The sequence below is a fragment of the Somniosus microcephalus genome, chromosome 11 (genome assembly GCF_052327205.1).
Source record: "Somniosus microcephalus isolate GS21.2 chromosome 11, FLI_Smic_1.0, whole genome shotgun sequence".
In the NCBI taxonomy this organism is placed as follows: domain Eukaryota; kingdom Metazoa; phylum Chordata; class Chondrichthyes; order Squaliformes; family Somniosidae; genus Somniosus; species Somniosus microcephalus.
The window spans coordinates 210,130,158-210,151,639 of NC_140997.1; the positions used below are offsets into that span (position 1 = coordinate 210,130,158).

Below are 21,482 nucleotides of genomic sequence, written 5' to 3' on the forward strand. Positions count from 1 at the left end.
TGCATTTGCCATGCATCTGCCCAATGTGGATAAATGCAAGGTTATCCACTTCTGTGGCAAAAACAGGAAGACAGATTATTATCTGAACAGCAATAGATTGGGAAAAGGGGAAGTGCAACGAGACCTGGGTGTCCTTGTGCACCAGTCGCTGAAGGTAAGCATGCAGGTGCAGCAGGCGGTTAAGAAGGCAAATGGTATATTGGCCTTCATAGCGAGAGGATTTGAGTACAAGAGCAAGGATGTCTTGCTGCAGTTGTACAGGGCCTTGGTGAGACCACACCTTGAGTATTGTGTGCAGTTTTGGTCGCCTTATCTGAGGAAGGATGTTCTTGCCATGGAGAGAGTGCAGCGAAGATTCACCAGACTGATACCTGGGATGGCAGGAATAACGTATGAGGAGAGATTGGGTCGATTAGGCTTATATTCGCTGGAGTTTAGAAGAATGAGAGGGGATCTCATTGAAACATAAAATTCTAACAGGACTAGACAGACTAGATGCAGGAAGGATGTTTCCGATGGCGGGGGAGTCCAGAACCAGGGGTCACAGTCAAAGGATAAGGGGTAAGCCATTTAGGACAGAGATGAGGAGGAATTTCTTCACCCAGAGTGGTGAACCTGTGGAATTCTCTGCCACAGAGGGCAATGGAGGCCAGTTCATTAAATATATTCAAGAAGGAGTTGGATATATTTCTTAAGGCTAAAGGGATCAAGGGATATGGGGAGAAAGCAGGGACAGGGTACTGAATTTGGATGATCAGCCATGATCTCAGTAAATGGCGGAGCAGGCTCGAGGGGCCGAATGGCCTACTCCTGCTCCTATCTTCTATGTTTCTATGTAATAAAACAAAGTATGCCATGACAGTTGTCACTACATCACACCATTACCTTTATTTAAATTTAGTTCACCATGTATTGAGAAACAAACAACTTCAACCAGAATTGCAGAGCCGAATGTGAGCCCAAAATTCACTTGCATTCCCACTGGGTTATTAGGAGTAACTAATTTATTATTAAAAGAAGCAACAGGAAGATTTTAGAGATCTCAAAAATAAAATTCCTAGGCACACGTGGAACTGTATAACAAACAAGTATTTCCAAAATGCACTTTATCGGTTGCAAGTTGTCAGTGATCCAAACCTTTTCTTGGTCATTTGTGAGGAATTGCATTGCATAGTTTCACGGTTAAAGACGACAAGACATTTTTCCCATGGCTCTTAGGAAATTACTGAAATACAATCACATGCAACATTTTTATTCCTACAATGCCATTTTGAAAGTGTCATGGTGAAAAGTTATTACTACAGGTATGATCTCAAAATTCATGGGATAAAGGATGCACATTGAGGTTAATACAATATGAATCTAAAAAGAGACTCTGACCAAATAATGCACAAGGGACAAAAACTTCAAGTGTATGATGATATCTAAACTGCTTATTTGACAATTACATTGGGTGCCTGTCCAATGCATCTGCTTTTCACAATAAATTTACAGTCTAAAGTTAATTATATTTTCATACTGGCAATGTTTGCGTTTTGAAAACTATATGCAGTGGAGGGCAGAAAATCTCTTTAATGTTCCATTTACACAGCTACCCACGGATCTGTGTGCCAAACATTGCATCCAATAAGTATTCTTCAACAGGTCAGAGATTTGAACCATGATATTTTTTGGGCCATTAAAATAAACTGAACAATCAGTAGGATAACATTTTCTTTATACAATGTCACAAAACTATCTGGTGGCATCAGAAAAAACATGCATTCTCAATTGAACCGTTGGAAATTGGTACTTCTGCCAGGACGAGAATACCATTTTGTGTTGTGGGGGAAAACCCCAAACAGTAGAATTGGTGAATAAATCTGAAGTGCTTGGGGACATATTTCCATTACAGGCACTAGATAAATGTAAGCTGTTGTTGTAAAGGCTTGGGAATAAATATAATTTTGTGCTTCTCCTTAATTTTGTGGCATAAACAGCACACACAATGGGGATTGTAGAAAAGGTGAGTAAGATTGTCAGAACTTTGTTGCTTCAGAGTTAGATCTTCCTTGCTCTAGGTGTACATTTTTATCTACCCTACTGCATATTGTCCTGTTGGTGAGGATTTCAGTCTCTATATTTTGTCCTTTGCCCCCCAACTCCAAAAGCCTGGGGCAGAGGGTACCTTCCAGGTCTCCACCAGTGTCATTTCTGATTCGGCTAGAAAGAGTATGCATCAACAGCCCAGGAATGATTTCCCCATCCTCTATGGGATTGTGCCTGGCCTCTGGTCAGCACCTCACTACAACAACATGGTGGAGATCAGGAACTCAAATGATTGAATGAATGAGCCTATTCCAAGTAACCCCACTCCCCCCAACCATAGGTTAGCCTGACCTATGCTTAAAAGGAAAAATAATCCAATATATGCAAGACATCAACTAAAATGGGTGAAATATGTGTTCAGTAATGTTATGAAATAGCATTCAAACACCTTCAGTAATATGCCAAGTGTATAATCAAATAATATTTTCACATTTTTGAAATTCAATCCAGGTACAGATATTCCATTAACACCAGAACATGGTTGCAATGCAGCATTCAGAAAAGCTAAAATATCTGTACAGATCTTAGGATTCAGCTGTTGTCAGCAGAACATGAACGTAAATGGTCTTCGTGTTCAACATTTTCATAGAAGAGTCATTTGTAATTTCTGAGAAAAGATAAATGGTATTAGCACCTTTCTTATAAAAAACACCTTTATTGCAGGTTTAAGTCATACATCCGCACTTAGGTTTCTTTTTAAACGACCAGAATGACATACAATTGTTGATCATGGAAACAATCCGACATGTGAACTAAAATTGAATAGAATGTAAATAAAGCCCAAAGCCAAGGAAGACTAAATTCCAATTAACCTTCCCAAATATCAGTGATTTACTTACTATCCCCAATCCAAAATGGGGTGCCTGAAGGGTTCGAAACTGGATTACATCATCTCAAAGTTAAACCACCCTAATTTCTTTGTATTGTACAATGCTTTGGCAAATTAATTCCATCCAGTGCAGAACTCTGGAATATGTAGTTTGATTTGTATATATGGACCAAACACATCTTTAACTTCCCTGTAAATGTTCATCTAGATAGTTTTCCATGTAGGAGCAAAGGCACAAGAAAATTGAAACCACACAGCCACATCCTGCTGTAAGCATTACATGAAGTTATCCCCCACATTATAAATATTCAATATCAATTCAAATATTATTGCAATGCATGCAAATCATTTTAAAAACAAACTTTTGCAAGATAATGTTAACCAGAAATCTGGACAAGAGGACTCTTCGAAGAAATGAGGAGAAAAATATTTATATAAATGTATGCAGGAAGGTAGCCTTTCATTGGTTGGTTTATTTATAGCGCTGTGCCAACTTCAATCTTTGCAGACAATTTAGGTTACAAGTCTTTGAAACTAACGCTGTTCTACAAAACATTATGTTAAGTCTTTTGCAGATCTTTGATTTTTTTTTTAAATGAGCTGAGCCAGACATGCAATCTGCATCAGAAATCAGACCAATCATAATTTTAAGCATTATTGCATTTTGTAAGGGAGTGAAGCATACTTCATGTCATCTTTCATTCACTTCCTATTTTACAAAGTGACTTTCAAATAAAGCTTCACTGAAAAGACTGCATCATACATCACCACTGCTTATCCTGTCTTACGTTGCCACTGCTCACTCTGCACTATACCATGTCTTCACTGCTCACTCTATATTAAAAACTGTCGATAAGCTAAAGGGAACAAAATGAATCCAATGAATAACGTTTTTTCATACCGATTTCTATTCTTTTCTAAATTGTGTCTATCCTCATGAGGATCCTACAATAGACCATGACCCATTTTAAAGTTTAAAAAAAAAGCTGCACAGACGCAGTAGCCCATTTTATTGGCCTACCTACACTGCATTTGAAAATTGATCAGCACATCGCAGGTCAAAGATTAATTCAGATTGAGCATATGCTGCCCAAATGGAGTTGTACCAGAAAAAAAATTCAAATATTGCACTACTTACTTTAAAGCTACAATGATGTGTACATGACACTCTGACATTCACAGAAATTTAAAAGAAAGCATGAAGAGACATTTCTTGCACTTTGTTTTTTGATACCACGGAGTCAGAATGAAATAAGAATTGACTTTATTTCTCTACTTTTTAGTGGTAGCACTTAAAGTTGGGACACAACCGGTGCTAAACCCTGGAGCATTAACAGATCTATTAACTGAGCTATTTCACTCACAAAGACCGTCATTGTGGCTGGGTGAGGAAAGTTAAAATGTCAAACAGGCATAATAAGAGGATGCTAGTCTAAGAATGGAAGAAGCCTTAATCAGGGCAGCACTGGAGGAGCTGTAAGCTGCAATCAACACTTGAATGTGATTGCTGGGACACAGGAGAAAATAGATTTCCATTTTGCAGCGTTGTCACCTCTCAACTCTTTACATTAGCACAGAAAACATTCCAGAGCTTCATATCTTTTCATAAACATAAGCGGATCAAAAGTCATTCCATTAGTGCAAATCAGAACAGCATCACTGCCAGTATAGTAACTAACAAGGCATTGTATCACAAACAGCAATAGGCTTCTTGTGGCACTTGTAACTATATAACAGATCGGAATTAGTAAACATTTCAGTTGATATGACAATTTGTTTAAATTGTACTACTGTATTATGACAATGTTTTAAAATAATTACAATTGACACTGAACTCTCATTTAAAGAATGACGCGCAACAATGTAATACAGGTCTCTGTTATTTAGTAAGCATTAAGAGCAATAATACTGAAGATTCCTTCTCCTTTACAGGCTTCTAATTGATGTTTCAGCACATGTTAAACATGAATATATTTTGTGCTTTTTTGTTCACTAGCGTACCATTCTATTATTTTAATCATTTTAAGTATTAACATGATTTGGCCAGTGATCCACACTATTAAAATTACATTCTAAATGACACAGTTTTTCCAACTGGAGAGGAAAAGTGCGATTTCTACACCAAATGGGAAATACATTATGCAGGAAACTTTGCGCTATCCGGCACCGACGGGGCCGAGCTGTTGCCGTTCCATCAAAACTGCCGGACAAACCAGCGCTAATGTTGAAACATACAGAGATTTTGAGCTCCGTATCTGGCAACAAACCCTGTTACAGCTTCTAAACAGTCAGCCGTACCTTTCAAGCGTCTCTGTAGCTTAGCAACAGCTTCAGCGAGACCTTGCAGAGCTTGACTGTTGAGAAAAAAGCAACAAAAAGGAAAAAAAACCTAACGAAACGGCTCCTGATTTTTGCCAGTGGCTCGAGCTTGCCGGACATTTAGCCTCCGGATAAACCGAAGTTTCCTGTAGTAGCATCTCTAATCATCAATGAGAGGTGCAAGTACCTCAGTGTAAAAACAATCTTTATTCCGTTGTTTTGTTCAGTTAAATGTAATCACTTGGTTTACATTTAAAATATATACAGGAGTTTGCAAAAATATATACAGGAGTTTGCATCACATATTTTCTTCACCCCTAGTGAACACAGGAACCAACAGATGAGTTATTTTTTTTGTTGCAAATCACTGATAAAGTTTTAAAGCTGAAGTCAACATCAAAAGATCAAAAATTATGCATTTTTGTGTCAGCTTCAGATAATGTTAATTATTGCGGATATTAAATTATTTAAGAACATCATTTTTCTGAGTCATTTTAAAATATATCACAACTAAGTTGTGTATTATTTGGATAAAGTACATATGCTGCAAGTTTCTGTGCTCTGGCTTATATGGGATCAGCTGACTTAGATCTAACATTCCTGCTGTACTTAAAAATCGCACAAACAGTTGTTCCAAACAAATATTAGAGCAAGCTTAAAAGATTGAATGGGAGCAGAGAGGATTTTTCAAAAATGAGCCGGGACAACTTTTGTGTAATTATTAAGAATCAGTCTCCACGGTCGTATTGTTTGTAGCATTTAAGAACTGACCCACAGGAGAAAAGAGATTCTGGAGGATAAACAATTGTGCAAGAACATTCTTCCACTGCCACACAGTTGGAACAACCTGGATGTCAAACTTCTCTGAGGCTACCATCAATACAGTTATAGGATGAGGTATACAATCAGTTCTGCTCTGTAACTAGGCACAATAATATGGGTAAGAACTGCCCAAGTTGACCATTTTTTCCATATTCTTTTGTCTATCTCCTTCCCTGTCTCAGGACAAGTTGACTGGTGCGCCTCCCAAATACCACACAGTTAAGATCAGGAGCTCATCATGTGAATGAACAGTTGACACAAACCCACACCAAACCATTCTGTGGTGCAGTACGCCAGAATACTGCAGCACAATGCTGCCCCGACCTATCTGCCAACTTTCCTCTCTCCACTTGTGGGCAATTGGCTGGCCTCTGCTTGCTGCCTTCTCCGAATGTCATGGTTGACATTGGTAACTCACTATAAGGGGGAAACACTGAATTAAATAACTTTATAAAATCACCATCAGTCGTTGGCACTACAGGTAGACTATCCTTTATCCGAAAACCTTGGGACCAGCTGTGTTTCGGTTTTCGGAATTTTTCGGATTTCAGAAGGTTTTCATCTCCGTATCTGGCAACAAACACTGTTGCTTAGCAACAGCTTGTAAACACTCGGGCCCTGCCTTGGAAGCGTCTCTGAAGCTGTTGCTAAGCTACAGAGACTCTTTCCGCAGCCTGACTTGTTTAAAAAAAATACTAGGGGAAGAAAAAAAACCTAACTAAACGGCTGCTGATTTCTGCCGTTAGATCGAGGTTTCCGGCTCCCCCTGCTCCGTATCTGAATTCATTGACTTAGCGGGGGTCTGGGGCTCGACTGCCGCCGCCAGTTGTGGGACAGACGGATATCGGCTGACTCCTACACTAAGCTGGCCCGCAAATCAGGTCGGGGGGGGGGGGGGGGGCAGAAAAGACTATCGGACGGGCTGCTGTATTGTTGGGTTCACTCTCCCGGTACCTCCTTCACACTGCCCGGCTTGGCCTGCAATCTCCTACCCAGGAGGGAACTCTGTGACCCTCTGCCCTGCTCACAGGGAAAGGCAGAGCTCCCGGACCACTCCTGTCATGTTTGGCGTCACTCGGGTCATGTCGTATGCACGACTTACGCGCCACGAAAAAACCTTCGGTTTTTAGAGGTTTTCGGAAGTGCGGATAAAGGATAGTCTACCTTTATATCGAGCTTTGGGGATTCAGGGCTGAGACGCTCTCAGACACCAGTGACAAGTGTCACTCTTTGTGTTAATATAACTTCCTAGCACAGCGTTGAGCTCAATATTGCAGCGTTGATTTGTAAGTGAGGGTGCTAGGCCAGAACACCACAAAAACTCAGCGTGCAGGTAATGCTAATCGAGACTTGTGGTGCCTAATGAAAGCTTACAATAGCAGCATCTGGCAGTGGGAATGGGCTGAGACTGTCGCACACGTGTTGCAGATATACTAAAAGATTCAATGTGCTCAAATTACATCTTCCAGTATTCAGCAAGCATCACAAAAATGTAAATGGCCCTTAGGGGGAAAGAAAACATATTTGCAATACATATATTAACAAGAACTTGATCAGTGGATACAGGAAACTTTGTGCTATCCGGCACCAACGGGACCGAGCTATTGCCGTTCCCTCAAAACTGCCGGACAAACCAGCGCTAATGTTGAAACATATGGAGATTTTGAGCTCCGTATCTGGCAACAAACCCTGTTGCTTAGCAACAGCTTCTAAACAGTCGGCCGTACCTTGCAAGCGTCTCTGTAGCTTAGCAACAGCTTCAGCGAGACCTTGCAGAGCTTGACTGTTGAGAAAAAAGCAACGAAAAGAAAAAAAACCCTAACGAAACGGCTCCTGATTTTTGCCGGTGGCTCGAGCATGCCGGACAGTTAACCTCCGGATAAACCAAAGTTTCCTGTACTATAGTTGAAGGACTGCACTGTCATAACCGACCATTCTGGCCCACAGATCATTATACTCTGGGTGCACTGAACCCTCAAAATTACCAGTTGGGATGCAGTTGCTCCCCAGGTCTCCCAGTCAGTGCTTACATCATCAGCAAGACCTACCTTCTCCTTTGGTATCATCTAGGCACAATATTAGTTTCCTGCTTCTAAGGCCAAATACTTTGGCTGTCTCACGAAGAAGGCCAGGGTATGTCAGCCCATTCTGACCAGCTGGGTTTTCCAGCAAGAGAGCCCCAACTGTTCCTTTGAGGCATTCTGTAATAGAATAACAGAACTTATAAGCAAAGTACTGAGGAAAACCAGTATTTTCAGTTTCAGTCTGTGGCTCATTTTTGCTGTTGATAAATGATAATTCAGACTTCTATTAGACACGCAGGCATAAAACAATCACAAACTCAACAGATCAGTAGGATTGCATTTGTGTTGAATCTAAATTGATCTTGCTTTAGTACAAATGCAATTATTCACCTCCTGATTTACACTTCTTAGTTCAGGTGATGTATTGAAGCAATCAGATTACAAATTATGAAAAGTCCTGGACTGGTATGTAGGTTGGAGCACAGAGGAATTTGGTTTCCTTGCAAAGCAAAAGAGAAATTCTGACCCTAGAAATGATAATTACCACAGCTGTGACATTATTGGGAAAAATTATTTTCTGCAAAGCACAAATTTGACTAAACCCAAATCACAAACGTTGAAGAGGAGAGAGAATCGGCTGACAGAAAGCAAATACCGGCAGGCCAAAAACAAAAGACTACATTTTCCATCTACAGTTTGTGTGTCAGGAGCAACTTACTTCTTTGCTGAACAAATTGCTTTTTTGGATCTGATCCAAACTAAAGAACACAATGTCAACCTATATAATATTTTACTGTCTAAAATTGTTTCAGTACTTAACAGTTCTATAGCAGGCATAATATTGCCTTAACACCAGAGAAAAAATACAATTAATTGTTTTAAAAACAAAGGATACCTTGATCGTACTTATATGTTTCGATGTCCCCATAATTTCCTACAAAGATTTCCTGATCTGAGTCAGGCTCCTTGGGGGTGGGGGAAATGCAACACTTTATCCTCAACAGAATGAGTTTTTGTTTTTAAATCGCATCCACCATTAATAGATTGCAAAATATAGTAATGAGATATATTTATTGGAATTTAACATTTTCTTATAATTCCTTTGTAATGGTAATTAGCAGAGCATCCTCCAGTAAGACTTTCAGTTAAGAGACCTGCGCTTCATTGGAACTGTGCTTAAAGGACCTTATAGCAAGCAGTGTTTGGAAAACTAGAGCAACAGTTACAGGAACTGTATGTTGGAGTCGGTGTATGATTCCATTCAGTTCACTGTAGAAATCTACATCATACTTGCCTCATAGGAAAACCTTACTAGATTTAACTGTCGAAATTTGTAAAATTCTCCTCTCAACTTCATTCCTTTTAAAATGTAAAAGGTAAACCATGCACAACAGACAGTAATATAGCATGACAGAACTAGAAACTGCATTTTTCATTAAAAACATTTAAATTATACCAGTCCACAAGACTATGGAAAGCTTGGCATTAGAGGCCATCTTGTGAGTAGCATAACTTAACGGACTAGTAGAATACGCCAGAATACAGTGAATTCACTTCAATCATTAGTATATACTTAAAACTGTAAAATATACAAGTGCATTAGGCACCAAAACTGAGATTGTTTTAGTTACAATGGCTTTTAAAATGCGGCACACTTAGAAGTGGTGAGCACTTAACCAAATATAAGAACTGCACCATAAAATAATGGATAATTTAATATTGGACATCGAGCATAAACTTGAGATGTTCCACAGTTTCCAGAACAGTAGGTTATCTTGTACATTAAATGTTTGCACCTGCGTCATACAGTTTTCAGAAGTGACAGTACAATATTTTCAATAGGCAAGTTAGGATTAATGATGTGATTATAATTGGTTTTATGAGGAGCTTGGTAAAATTGGCTGGAACAAAGTCAAAGCAGCAAAGCTTCTCATGAAAGGCTACAAAGAGCAGCAAAGTTTTAAAATAAAAGTGTCAGTGACCCCCCCTCTGCCCCTGATAAAACCAGTATGCACTTAGCCACTAATAGGTAAATGCATAACTTCCAGTGAGTTACAAACCAGTGATCTCATTAAGTGGTACAGATGAAATCATAACCCTTGAAAATAAAGTCAGTAGAATGGAATTAAAATAACCCCTTATACTTATTTCCAGGTGCTCATTCTTAAAAATATATAAATGTATTTAAACATTTTTTTCTTTAAAGTTTAAAAAAAAACTTTACAATTATCTCGTTAACATTCAGCAGAACAGACAAATGGGTGTTAAAGTAAACAGTGATATAATTTAAAGGTATGTCGCAACACAGGATATCTACTATTGTTCTGAGTTTTTGCAATAGTTCATTAGCCTGGGGTGGGGTGGGTCTACAGATTACACAATATATATGGTACAAAAAATACTTGAGGATTATTCCAGTACACAGTAAGATATACTCTGCAGTTTATTCCCCAATAAATCAACTGTCAGGAAGTTCAAACTACAATTCTAATCACTAATTGTGAGGTCTGTAGATATACAAATGCCATAAGCTTTATAACTACATCGGAGTCTTTCTACATAACGCAGCATAATAAGGAAAGTTGAATAAACTAACAGGCACTCTGAGTTAAATTTTAAAGTTTAGCATTCCCATTGCAAAGCTTTGAGGGGCATGCATATCGGAAATTCAGGTGTGGACAGAAATTAGTGCGAGCTGCAAATCAGGAATGCTAACCTCTGCGTTTAAATTCCTGATATACACGTCTATTGCATGAAACTCTGACGCAGGAACCCTAAACTGCAAATTTACTCCTATTTATTCATTTTAAAAAGTAAGTTCATGATACAAATTTAATTGAGCAGATGTACTAACACTCAAACTTCTTGCATTTTTCTCTCACAGTTTACACTGTCGAAACTGTTCATTTGAATTCATGCTTTTCAATTTATTACCAGACATCAATTATTCCTATATTTATATCAAGAGTGTGGAGGACAACATCACTCACAAATGACAAAAGTTACAAAGTTGAATTTCTTTATCATAGTGGATGAAATCCTGTATTCCAAAGTACAAGGGTGAGTATTTATTTCCACTTTTGTTCTGTAATTAATAAAACTAAAACTAAATTCTGAATAAAATGATGAAAACATTAATGAAAATAGACTGATTTTTTATCTGTATTTTATCAGACATCCACATAGGTTGTATGAACATGGAGCACAACATTTCACTGCATTGGGTATAAGCATCACCTTTGCGTACTAAAAACTGAAATGTATTTTTCTTATACTAAAGTATAATTTTTTCTTAAGCAACACAATGGATGCTAATCTCATCCAGGACGTCAGCAAATATACTACAATTAGTATCAAATTTTGCAATCCAGTCACCCATGAAAAAAATATGTGGATGTTGGGTGAAGATAGGATTGGGCTGTCTCCTAACAATCACTGCAGGCTGACACATTAAGAATAGCCATCTGGATGTGTTCCATGATATCCAGCATCCTTGGAGCTGTTTACGACTACAAGACAGCAAATTCAGTAGGGCAAAGAAAACTGGAGATACAAAAACCAACTAGGGTCAAATAAGTGTTCCTTGAGTTGTAATTAAAAGTGCCAGAGAACGGAAAACATTGTTACTTGCCAACTAGAGAGAGTTTGAAACACCAAAGATTCTTACCAGCATCTTGATAATACAGCCTCAACACCAAGTTCAGGGGGAAAAAAATTTAACTTTTTTTTTTAATATAGTTACCAAATGAGTAATTTTTATATTGTGAACAAGTGCACCGATTAGTGGAAACTTCTAATTCTGACCTCTTAATAGCCACCAGATGAAGTAAAAAGCATTTTATTTAAATGAACAGCACTTTGCTTTAATGTAGTTATGACAGAAAAATACCTGACCAGTTGATGCCAATTGTAGTTATTGCAACATCATTTTTTAAAATATGTAAATTCAGAATGATGCAAAGAAATCCAACTTCTGAGTAATAGACCCTTGGGTTTACAAATATACTTAATTTAATAAAGTACATTTTAGTTTAAATCAGTACATATACAAAGTAAATAATCCATTGATTATATGTTCAGATAATGGATACAATTATGTTTTGTCAGCTTAAGTGTATTCATAAAAATTAGTTTCTTTGTAGGGTAGGCAATCTGGTATTGAAGTGTGTTCACATCCAATTCATTTTGCATGCAAAGGCAAATTTGAACTTCAATTAATATAATGCACATTAAGGTTTCTGTCACACATAACCAATACCTCATTTTAACTGTGATGGAAAACAATGCGGAGATTCATTTACTGCAACATTTAACTGTGATGGAAAACTTCAGATCATATCTCCTTTGAATAGATAAACTTAAAGGAACAAATAATTTTCTGTTGTACAATGGAGTTGCCTACAGGAGTTCACACTAAAAGCACAAAAGAAAACGTAACAGAAAATATCAGCCCACAGCTGCCATTTAAATAATCCAATCCCAAGAGTCCTGACCTTGCTAGGATTTAAATGAAAGCATATAAAATATATATACTGTAACCTGAAACAGAGCAGATCCCTGTGTCCCTCACACCCACATCTTTCTATTTGGAGGCACAGACTTCTAATTTGAGAACCCACCTCACTACAGCAGATTTCATTTTACAGCATTCCTTTGGGACATTTTTTGCTTTTGTTAAGTTATTATACATTTTCCATTCTCTTCTTCAGGTCTCCCACATGACAAGCAGACCAGATGGAAGGCAAGGAACCGATGTTCCTGTTAAGCTATGCGGCGGTCTGGAGGTGCTGCACGGGCCGCTCACCGGCATTTCGATGGGAATAACCGCGCAAGTGCAAAGATTTGAATGGGCCGTGCAGCCAGTTAAAGGGCCCATGTACAGAAGCATTGCAGGGAACATTACAAGGAACCTTCTGTGAGGCCTCTACTAATAAATTCAGCCTTGTCGAGGTTATGTCCATCGAAACATCAGTGTATAAATTGTAGACTCGGCTGAGATGCCCAGGATCCATTTCATTTGCAACCCAGGTCTAAGAAAAAAAGTTTTAAACAAGAAGTTTTCACTACTAGCAAAAAATGTATAGTGGTAACAATCTCAATGACACTTCAGAGCTCCATACAGCCAAATCTTTTTCTAAACAAGGCTATTTGTTGTTCCTAGTTCACAAGCATAGGTTTAGTGTTTGACACACTAATCACATCACACCAATTTATGCATTCTTTGAGTACTTCAGAGAATTAGGAAATAGTATATTAAAACTCATTTTTGAATCATACATCATTTTTCAGTTACAGAATTTGAGTACAGCTCCATACATTATCCTCCTCCTGCAAAAACAGATGTGGAAGATTAGCCCTTCAGTAGTACCTATACCCATAACTTAATTAGGGACTCCATCATATCAGTTTTCATATATTTTCCTCCAAGTGCTCTTGGTTATCTTTTTAACCTCCCGTTTATTTTTTCTAAAAACTATAAATAAATTACTCTTCTAACAACTTTTACTGAGTATCAATGGATTACTTCTAAAGTCTGCACTTCAATCCAAAAACTGCATAATACATCACGTGGCAGATACCATGTGCATACTCAAGGAGAGCAACCTTCGAAATTATTCTTCCTTGCATCATCTACTAATTATAATTGTTCCATCTTTGCTACATTTCATTTCTTGGGGGGGGGGGGGGGGGGGGGAAGAATTAAATATAAAAATAATGGAAGTTTTGGTTATTGTGTTTCAGCACTCAACAACCTGTCACATGGTTGCAATTGCTCCATTGCAAGTTTGGAGTCTCCCATGATAGCAAATTGTTCTGCCTCAATAATTTGTAAGTAGCTTAAAAGTTAGAGTGTTCAAGCTGCTGCCCCACGGCCGTGAGCTCCTTTGATCTTTCCTCAAAGCCCTTGTCATTCCATTGGAACAGGAGTAGGCCAATTCAGCCCCTGAAGCCTGTTCCGCTATTCAATTGAGATCATGAGTGACCTTTCTTTGTTGACTTCAGCTCGTCAAAGCTCTTGGGCCTAAAAGTCTGCAAAGGATGCTGTTTTGGTCTTTTTTTTACTGATCAGGAACAGTCATCCACGTCAGGAAGCTTTAAAGAGCTGAAGCTTCCAATTTTTCAAGTTTGGGGGTGAATGGGGGATTGCGTAAGAGAGTATGGGGAAGGATGGGGGGGGTGGGGGGGGAGAAAGATGGAGAACACAAATGATAATGAATGGGGATGTTTGGAGGGCTTTTTGTGCACGAGGGGGTCTTGCTTTGTGTGTATTGGGGGGAAAGGGCTCACATTTTTGTGTAATCATATGCAGTCCACTCACTGGTTTCAACATGTATCCGGCTCCCAGCTCCGAAGCACTGAATATCCCATAAGGAACATCAACAAATGTGTGCACAAATGGCAGGAGTTGGCATATTTTTCCAGCCATTTTCATCTGTGGCTTGTTCATGCCTACCTTGTGCTCAGTTAGATTTTTCCCTTGGTGTACTACAGGAAACTTTGTTATATCCGGCACTGACGGGACCGAGCTGTTGCCAATCTATCAAAACTGCCAGACATACAAAGTTAACGTTGAAGCATACGGAGGTTTTCATCTCCGTATCTGACAACAAACACTGTTGCTTAGCAACAGCTTGTAAACAGTCGGCCCGTACCTTGGAAGCATCTCTGTAGCTTAGCAACAGCTTCAGAGAGACTTTCCAGAGCCCGACTGTTGAAAACAAAGCCACGAGAAGAAAAATAACCTAACAAAACGGCTCCTGATTTCTGCCGGTAGATCGAGGTTTCCGGACATACAACCTCCGGATAAACCAAAGTTTCCTGTACTGGGTTCTGTTGTGTAATGTCCATGTAATGACATACCGAAAAATTTGAAATTGTTACTTACAAATAACCCTGACAGGAAACAAGCATGTCTTTTTCCATTTTGGTGGAGAACTGGACACAATATATGTATTTAAGACCAGTAATTAGAGTAGATCATGTAAAGAGTATTACAAAGTACAGGAAACTCTTTATTATCCAGCACCAACGGGACCGGCGTGGTGCCGGTTTATCAAAAAGTCCGGATTACAGAGAGGTATAGTTTAAAAGGTACGAGAGCTCCATACACAGCAACAAATCCAGGCCTCCCTGTTGCTTAGCAACATGTGCAGGAACTCCGGCCACAGACCAAGCGTCCCTGTTGCTTAGCAACAAGTGCACGAACCCCAGTTACACAGCCACAGATCCAGGAACCGCCACTAATATGAAGCAAAACTTACCTGAACCTACTCCTGAATGTTGCCGGTTAAAAGAGAGTTTCCTGTATTTACAGCACAGAAACAGGCTGTTTGACCCAACAGGTCCGTGCCGTTGTTTATGCTCCACACAAGCCTCCTCCCACCCCTTTTCATCTAACCCCATCAACATATCTTTCTATTCCTTTCTCCCGCATGTGATTATCTAGTTTCCCCTTGAATGCATCTATGCTATTCGCTTGTGGCGGTGACTTCCACATTTTAACCACTCTCTGGATAAAGAAGTTTCTCTGGAATTCTTAGTGACTATCTTATATTTATGGTTCCTAGTTCTGGTCTCGCCCACAAGTGGAAACATCTTCTCTACATCTATATAAAACCCTTTCATAATCTTGAAGACCTCTATCAGATCAGCCTTCGGTCTTTTTTCTAGAGGAAGGAGCCCCAGACTGGTCAATCTTTCCTGATAGGTATAGACTCTCAGTTCTGGTATCATCCTTGTGAATCTTTTTTGCACCTTCTCCAGTGCCTCTATATCCTTTTTATAATATGGCGACCAGAACTGTTCACAGTACTCCAAGTGTGGTCTAACCAAGATTTAACATAACTTATCTACTTTTCAATTCTATCCCTCTAGAAATTAACCTAAGTACTTTGTTTGCCTTTCTTATGGGCTTATTAACCTGTGTCGCTACGTTTAGTGATCTGTGTATCTGTACCCCACAGATCCCTGATGTTCCACTACCCCAATTAGACACTTATTTTTCAGAGTATGTGACTTCCTTATTCTTTCTACCAAAATGTATTACCTGGCACTTATCTATATTGAAGTTCATTTGAAAATTACATGTCCATTCTTCCAAGTTTATCAATGTCTTCCTGTATTTTGTCGCAGTCCTCCTCTGTATTAACTACTCCCCCAATTTGGTGTCATCAGCAAATTTTGAAATTCTACTTCTGATTCCCGAGTCCAAATCATTTGTGTAAATTGTGAACAACAGTGGTCCTCGCACTGATCCTTGTGGAACACCAATTCCCACCATTTGTCAATCTGAGTAACTACCTTTAACCTCCGTTTCCTGGTTTCTAGCCAGCTTGCTATCCATTGTTTCCTGACTCCACATGTTCTGACCTTAGTCATGAGTGTACTATGCAGTACCTTATCGAAGGCTTTTTGGAAATCCAAATATATTATGTTGTCTGTATTACCCATATCTACCCTTTCTGTTAATTCTTCAAATAATATAACAGCTTTCATTTATATAGTGCCTTTAATGTAGTAAACCTCCCAACGCGCTTCACAGGAGCGTTATGAAACAAAATTTGACACCGAGCCACATAAAGGGATATTAGGGCAGATGACCAAAAGTTTGGTCAAAGAGGTAGGTTTTAAGGAACATCTTAAAGGAGGAAAGAGAGGTAGAGAAGAGGTTTAGCGAGGGGATTCCAGAGCTTAGGGCCTCGGCAGCTGAAGGCCAATGGAGGAGCGATTAAAATCGGGGATGCGCAAGAGGCCAGAATTAGATAAATGCAGATATCTCGGGGGGGGGGGGGGGGGGGGCGTTGTGAGGCTGGAGGAAGTTACAGAGATAGGGAGGGGCTAGGCCATGAAGGAATTTGAAAACAAGGATGAGAATTTTAAAATCGAGGCATTGCTTAACCGGGAGCCAACGTAGGTCAGTGAGCACATAAGAACATAAGAAATAGGAGCAGGAGTAGGCCAATCGGCCCCTCGAGCCTGCTCCGCCATTCAATAAGATCATGGCTGATCTGATCCTAACCGCCAATCCACTATCACAGAACCATCTCCTGAATCTAACAGAATTAGACACATGAAATAGGAGCAGGGTCAGGCTACACGGCCCCTGGGCCCGCTCCGCTACCCACAGGGCAATGACCGATCCGAACCTAGACTCATGTCCAAATTCCTGCCCGCTCCCCGTAACCCTTAATTCCCTTTACTTCTAGGAAACTGTCTATTTCTGTTTTAAATTTATGTAATGATGTAGCTTCTACAGCTTTTTGGGGCAGCATATTCCATGGACCTACCACCCTCTGAGTGAAGTAGTTCCTCCTCATCTCAGTTTTGAAAGAGCAGCCCCTTATTCTAAGACTATGCCCCCTAGTTCTAGTTTCACCCATCATCGGGAACATCCTCCCCGCATCCACCCGATCCAACCCCTTCACAATCTTATATGTTTCAATAAGATCGCCTCTCATTCTTCTGAACTCCAATGAGTAGAGTCCCAATCTACTCAACCTCTCCTCATATGTCCATCCCCTCATCCCGGGATTAACCGAGTGAACCTTCTTTGTACTGACTCGAGAGCAAGTATGTCCTTTCTTAAGTATGGACACCAAAACTGTACGCAGTATTCCAGGTGCGGTCTCACCAATACCTTGTACAACTGAAGCAATACCTCCCTATTTTTATATTCTATCCCCCTAGCAATGAAAGCCAACATTCCATTGGCCTTCTTGATCACTTGCTGCACCTGCATACTAACCTTTTGAGTTTCGTGCACCAGGACCCCCAGATCCCTTTGTACTTCAGTACTTTCCAGTTTCTTGCCATTAAGATAATAACTTGCTCTACGATTTTTCCTGCCAAAGTGCATAACCTCACACTTTCCAGTATTGTATTCCATCTGCCAAGTCTCTGCCCACTTACTTAGCCTGTCTATGTCCCCTTGCAGGTTTTTTATGTTCTCCTCACTCACTACTTTCCCTCCCATCTTAGTATCATCTGCAAACTTTGATATGTTACACTCGGTCCCCTCCTCCAAATCGTTAATATAGATTGTAAAGAGTTGGGGACCCAGCACTGACCCCTGCGGTACACCACTAGTTACTGATTGCCAGTCTGAGAATGAACCATTTATCCCAACTCTCTGCCTTCTGTTAGATAGCCAATCCTCTATCCATGCCAGAATATTACCCCCAATCCCGTGATTTTTTTTATCTTAAGCAATAATCTTTTGTGTGGCACCTTGTCAAATGCCTTTTGGAAGTCTAAATACACTACGTCCACTGGTTCCTCTTTATCCACCCTATATGTTACTTCCTCAAAGAACTCCAGCAAATTTGTCAAACATGACTTCCCCTTCATAAAACCATGCTGACTTTGTCCTATTAAATTATGATTATCCAAATGTCCTGTTACTGTCTCCTTAATAATGGACTCCAAAATTTTACCTACCACAGATGTTAGGCTAACCGGTCTATAGTTTCCAGCCTTCAGTCTACTGCCCTTTTTAAATAAGGGTGTTACATTAGCAGTTTTCCAGTCTGCCGGGACCTTTGCCGAGTTCAGGGAGTTTTGGAAAATTATTACCAATGCATCCACAATCCCTACCGCCACTTCCCTCAAGACCCTAGGATGTAAGCCATCAGGTCCAGGTGATTTATCCGCCTCGAGTCCCATTATTTTACCGAGTACCACTTCCTTAGTGATTTTGATCGTGTTTAGCTCCTCCCCCCCTATAGCCCCCTGTTTGTCCAGTGTTGGGATATTCATAGTGTCTTCTACTGTAAAGACTGATACAAAATATTCATTCAGTGTTTTTGCCATCTCCATATTTCCCACCATTAATTTCCCGGTCTCATCCTCTAAGGGACCAACATTTACTTTAGCCACCCTTTTTCTTTTTATATAACTATAAAAACTCTTACTATCTGTTTTTATATTTTTTGCTAATTTACTTTCATAATCTATCTTCCCTTTCTTAATCAATCTTTTTGTTACTTTTTGCTGTCTTTTAAAGTTTTCCCAATCCTCTATCCTCCCACTAGATTTGGGTGATGGGTGAATGGGATCTGGTGCAAGTTAGGACACGGGCAGCAGAGATTTGGATGAGCTTAAGTTTATGGAGGGTAGAAGATGGCCAGGAGTGGAATAGTCAAGTCTAGAGGTAACAAAGGCATTGATGAGGGTTTCAGCAGCAGATGAGTCGGGTGATGTAACAGAGGTGGAAATAGGTGGTCTTACTGATGGTGCGGATATGCAGTCGGATGCTCATCTTGGGGACAAATACGTCACCAAGGTTGCAAACTGTCTGGTTCAGCCTCAGACAGTTAAGTATGACTTTCCCTTTTGGAATCCGTGCTAACTACTCTTTATTATAGTTTCAGTTTCTAGATGCTTTTCTATTACATCTTTGATTAAGGATTCCATTATCTTTCCTACCATCAACGTTAAGCTAATTGGTCTTTAGTTCCCTGGAGTGTTCTATCTCCCTCTTTATATATAGGAGTCACATTAGCTGTCCGCCAGTCCTCTGGCACTATTCCCTTTTCGAATGAATTTTTATACAAATGTAATAGTGCCTATGCTATCTCTTCACTTAATATGCACGGAATTTCTTTTAATATGCATGGAAGTATTATATTAGCATATATTACACGCTGAAAATTTACCAATAGCGTTGACAAAGTTATAGTGATATATGTAGGGAAATTTTGCACATGCGCCTGCAGCATCCTGGCACAGAGCTGTGGTTCCGAGAAAAATAGCAATTGCAACCACAGACTTGTAAAAAGGGCTGAGGCCTTCAATTGAAAACCTTTAAAAGGTATTCAAAGATACAAAAGACAAATCTAAACGCAAGTTAAATTGAGTTGATGCAAAAGGTATTTTTGATGCTTTTATTATGTCAGAAAACCTATTTTGAGTCTATAATTGACAGACTCTGGTTAAAAATAATAAGACGAAAATACTTGCAAGTGTTTTGAGCTATTTACTTGGTTCTGTTCCTGTTTTTGTTGGATTTGACTTTATTTTCTTAGTTCTCATTGCCGCTAAAAGGATTTGGACAAAGCATCGAGTGATTGAATTGGTTCAACTTCTGCTTTTTGGGGAAATGGAAAGATTTTTGTCACTTCTTTTAGCTAAATTTCTCTTTATAAAATCAGCAATAAAGCAGCGGCAATACATTTTAGTTGCTCACATGTAGCCCATAGCAGGATGTGCAAGTGGTGCTGGGTTTCCATAGTAACAACAACTTGCATTTATATAGCACCATTAACATAGTAGGGAGAGAGAAAATGGGGAACTACAGACCAGTTAGCCTGACATGAGTCGTTGGGAAAATGCTAGAATCTATTATTAAGGAAGTGGTAACAGGGCACTTAGAAAATAATAATAGGATTGGGCAGAGTTAACACGAATTTATGAAAGGGAAATCGTGTTTGACAAATCTGTTAAGAGTTTTTTGAGGTAGTAACTAGCAGAATAGATAAGGGGGAACCAGTGGATGTGGTGTATTTGGATTTTCAGAAGGCATTCGATAAGGTGCCACACAAGAGGTTATTAAACAAAATTAGGGCTTATGGGATTGGGAGTAATATACTAGCGTGGATTGAGGATTGGCTAACGGACAGAAAAGAGAGTAGGAATAAACGGATCATTTTCGGGTTGGTAGGCTGAAACTAGTGGGGTACCGCAAGGATCAGTGCTTGGGCCTCAGCTATTCACAATCTACATCAATGATTTGGATAGGGAATACACAATGAGTGGTAGGACCCTAGGAAGTACAGAGGGTCAGAGGGACCTTGGTGTACATGTACATAGATCCCTGAAGGCAGCGGAACAGGTAGATAAGGTGGTTAAAAAGGCATATGGGATACTTGCCTTCATTAGCCGAGGCATAGAGTATAAGAGCAGGGAGGTTATGATGGAGCTGTACAAAACGCTGGTAAGGCCACAGCTGGAGTACTGTGTACAGTTCTGGTCGCCTCACTATAGGAAGGATGTGATTGCATTGGAGAGGGTGCAGAGGAGATTTACCAGGATGTTACCTGGGCTGGAGCGCCTCAGCTATGAAGAAAGACTGAACAGGCTGGGGTTGTTTTCCTTGGAGCAGAGAAGGCTGAGGGGGGACCTGATTGAGGTGTACAAAATGATGAGGGGCATAGATAGGGTAGATAAAGAGGAACTTTTCCCCTTAGTAGGGGGGTCAGTAACAAGGGGGCATAGATTCAAGATAAGGGGCAGGAGGTTTAGAGGGGATTTGAGGAGGAACTTTTTCACCCAGAGGGTGGTTGGAGTCTGGAACTCACTGCCTGAAAGGGTGGTAGAGGCAGGAACCCTCACAACATTCAAGAAGCATTTGGATGAGCACTTGAAATGCCACTGCATACAAGGCTATGGACCAAATGCTGGAA

General features: G+C 39.8%; 1 protein-coding gene across 2 annotated transcripts in view; it reads right to left on the reverse strand.

Moving 5' to 3' along the window:
* Nucleotides 1-869: 869 nt before the first annotated feature.
* iars1 (isoleucyl-tRNA synthetase 1) overlaps nucleotides 870-21,482 on the reverse strand; it is a 274,070-nt gene continuing 253,457 nt past the window's right edge. Inside the window, exons 33-34 of one of the 2 annotated variants that reach the window (XM_086001803.1) lie at nucleotides 8,107-8,259; nucleotides 870-2,695 (exon numbers count right to left, since the gene is read on the reverse strand). In XM_086001803.1, the coding sequence (XP_085857929.1) occupies nucleotides 2,613-2,695; nucleotides 8,107-8,259 (236 nt within the window). In that variant the 3' untranslated portion in view covers nucleotides 870-2,612. The remainder of the gene's footprint in view (nucleotides 2,696-8,106; nucleotides 8,260-21,482) is intronic. The other variant, XM_086001804.1, reaches the window with a different exon arrangement.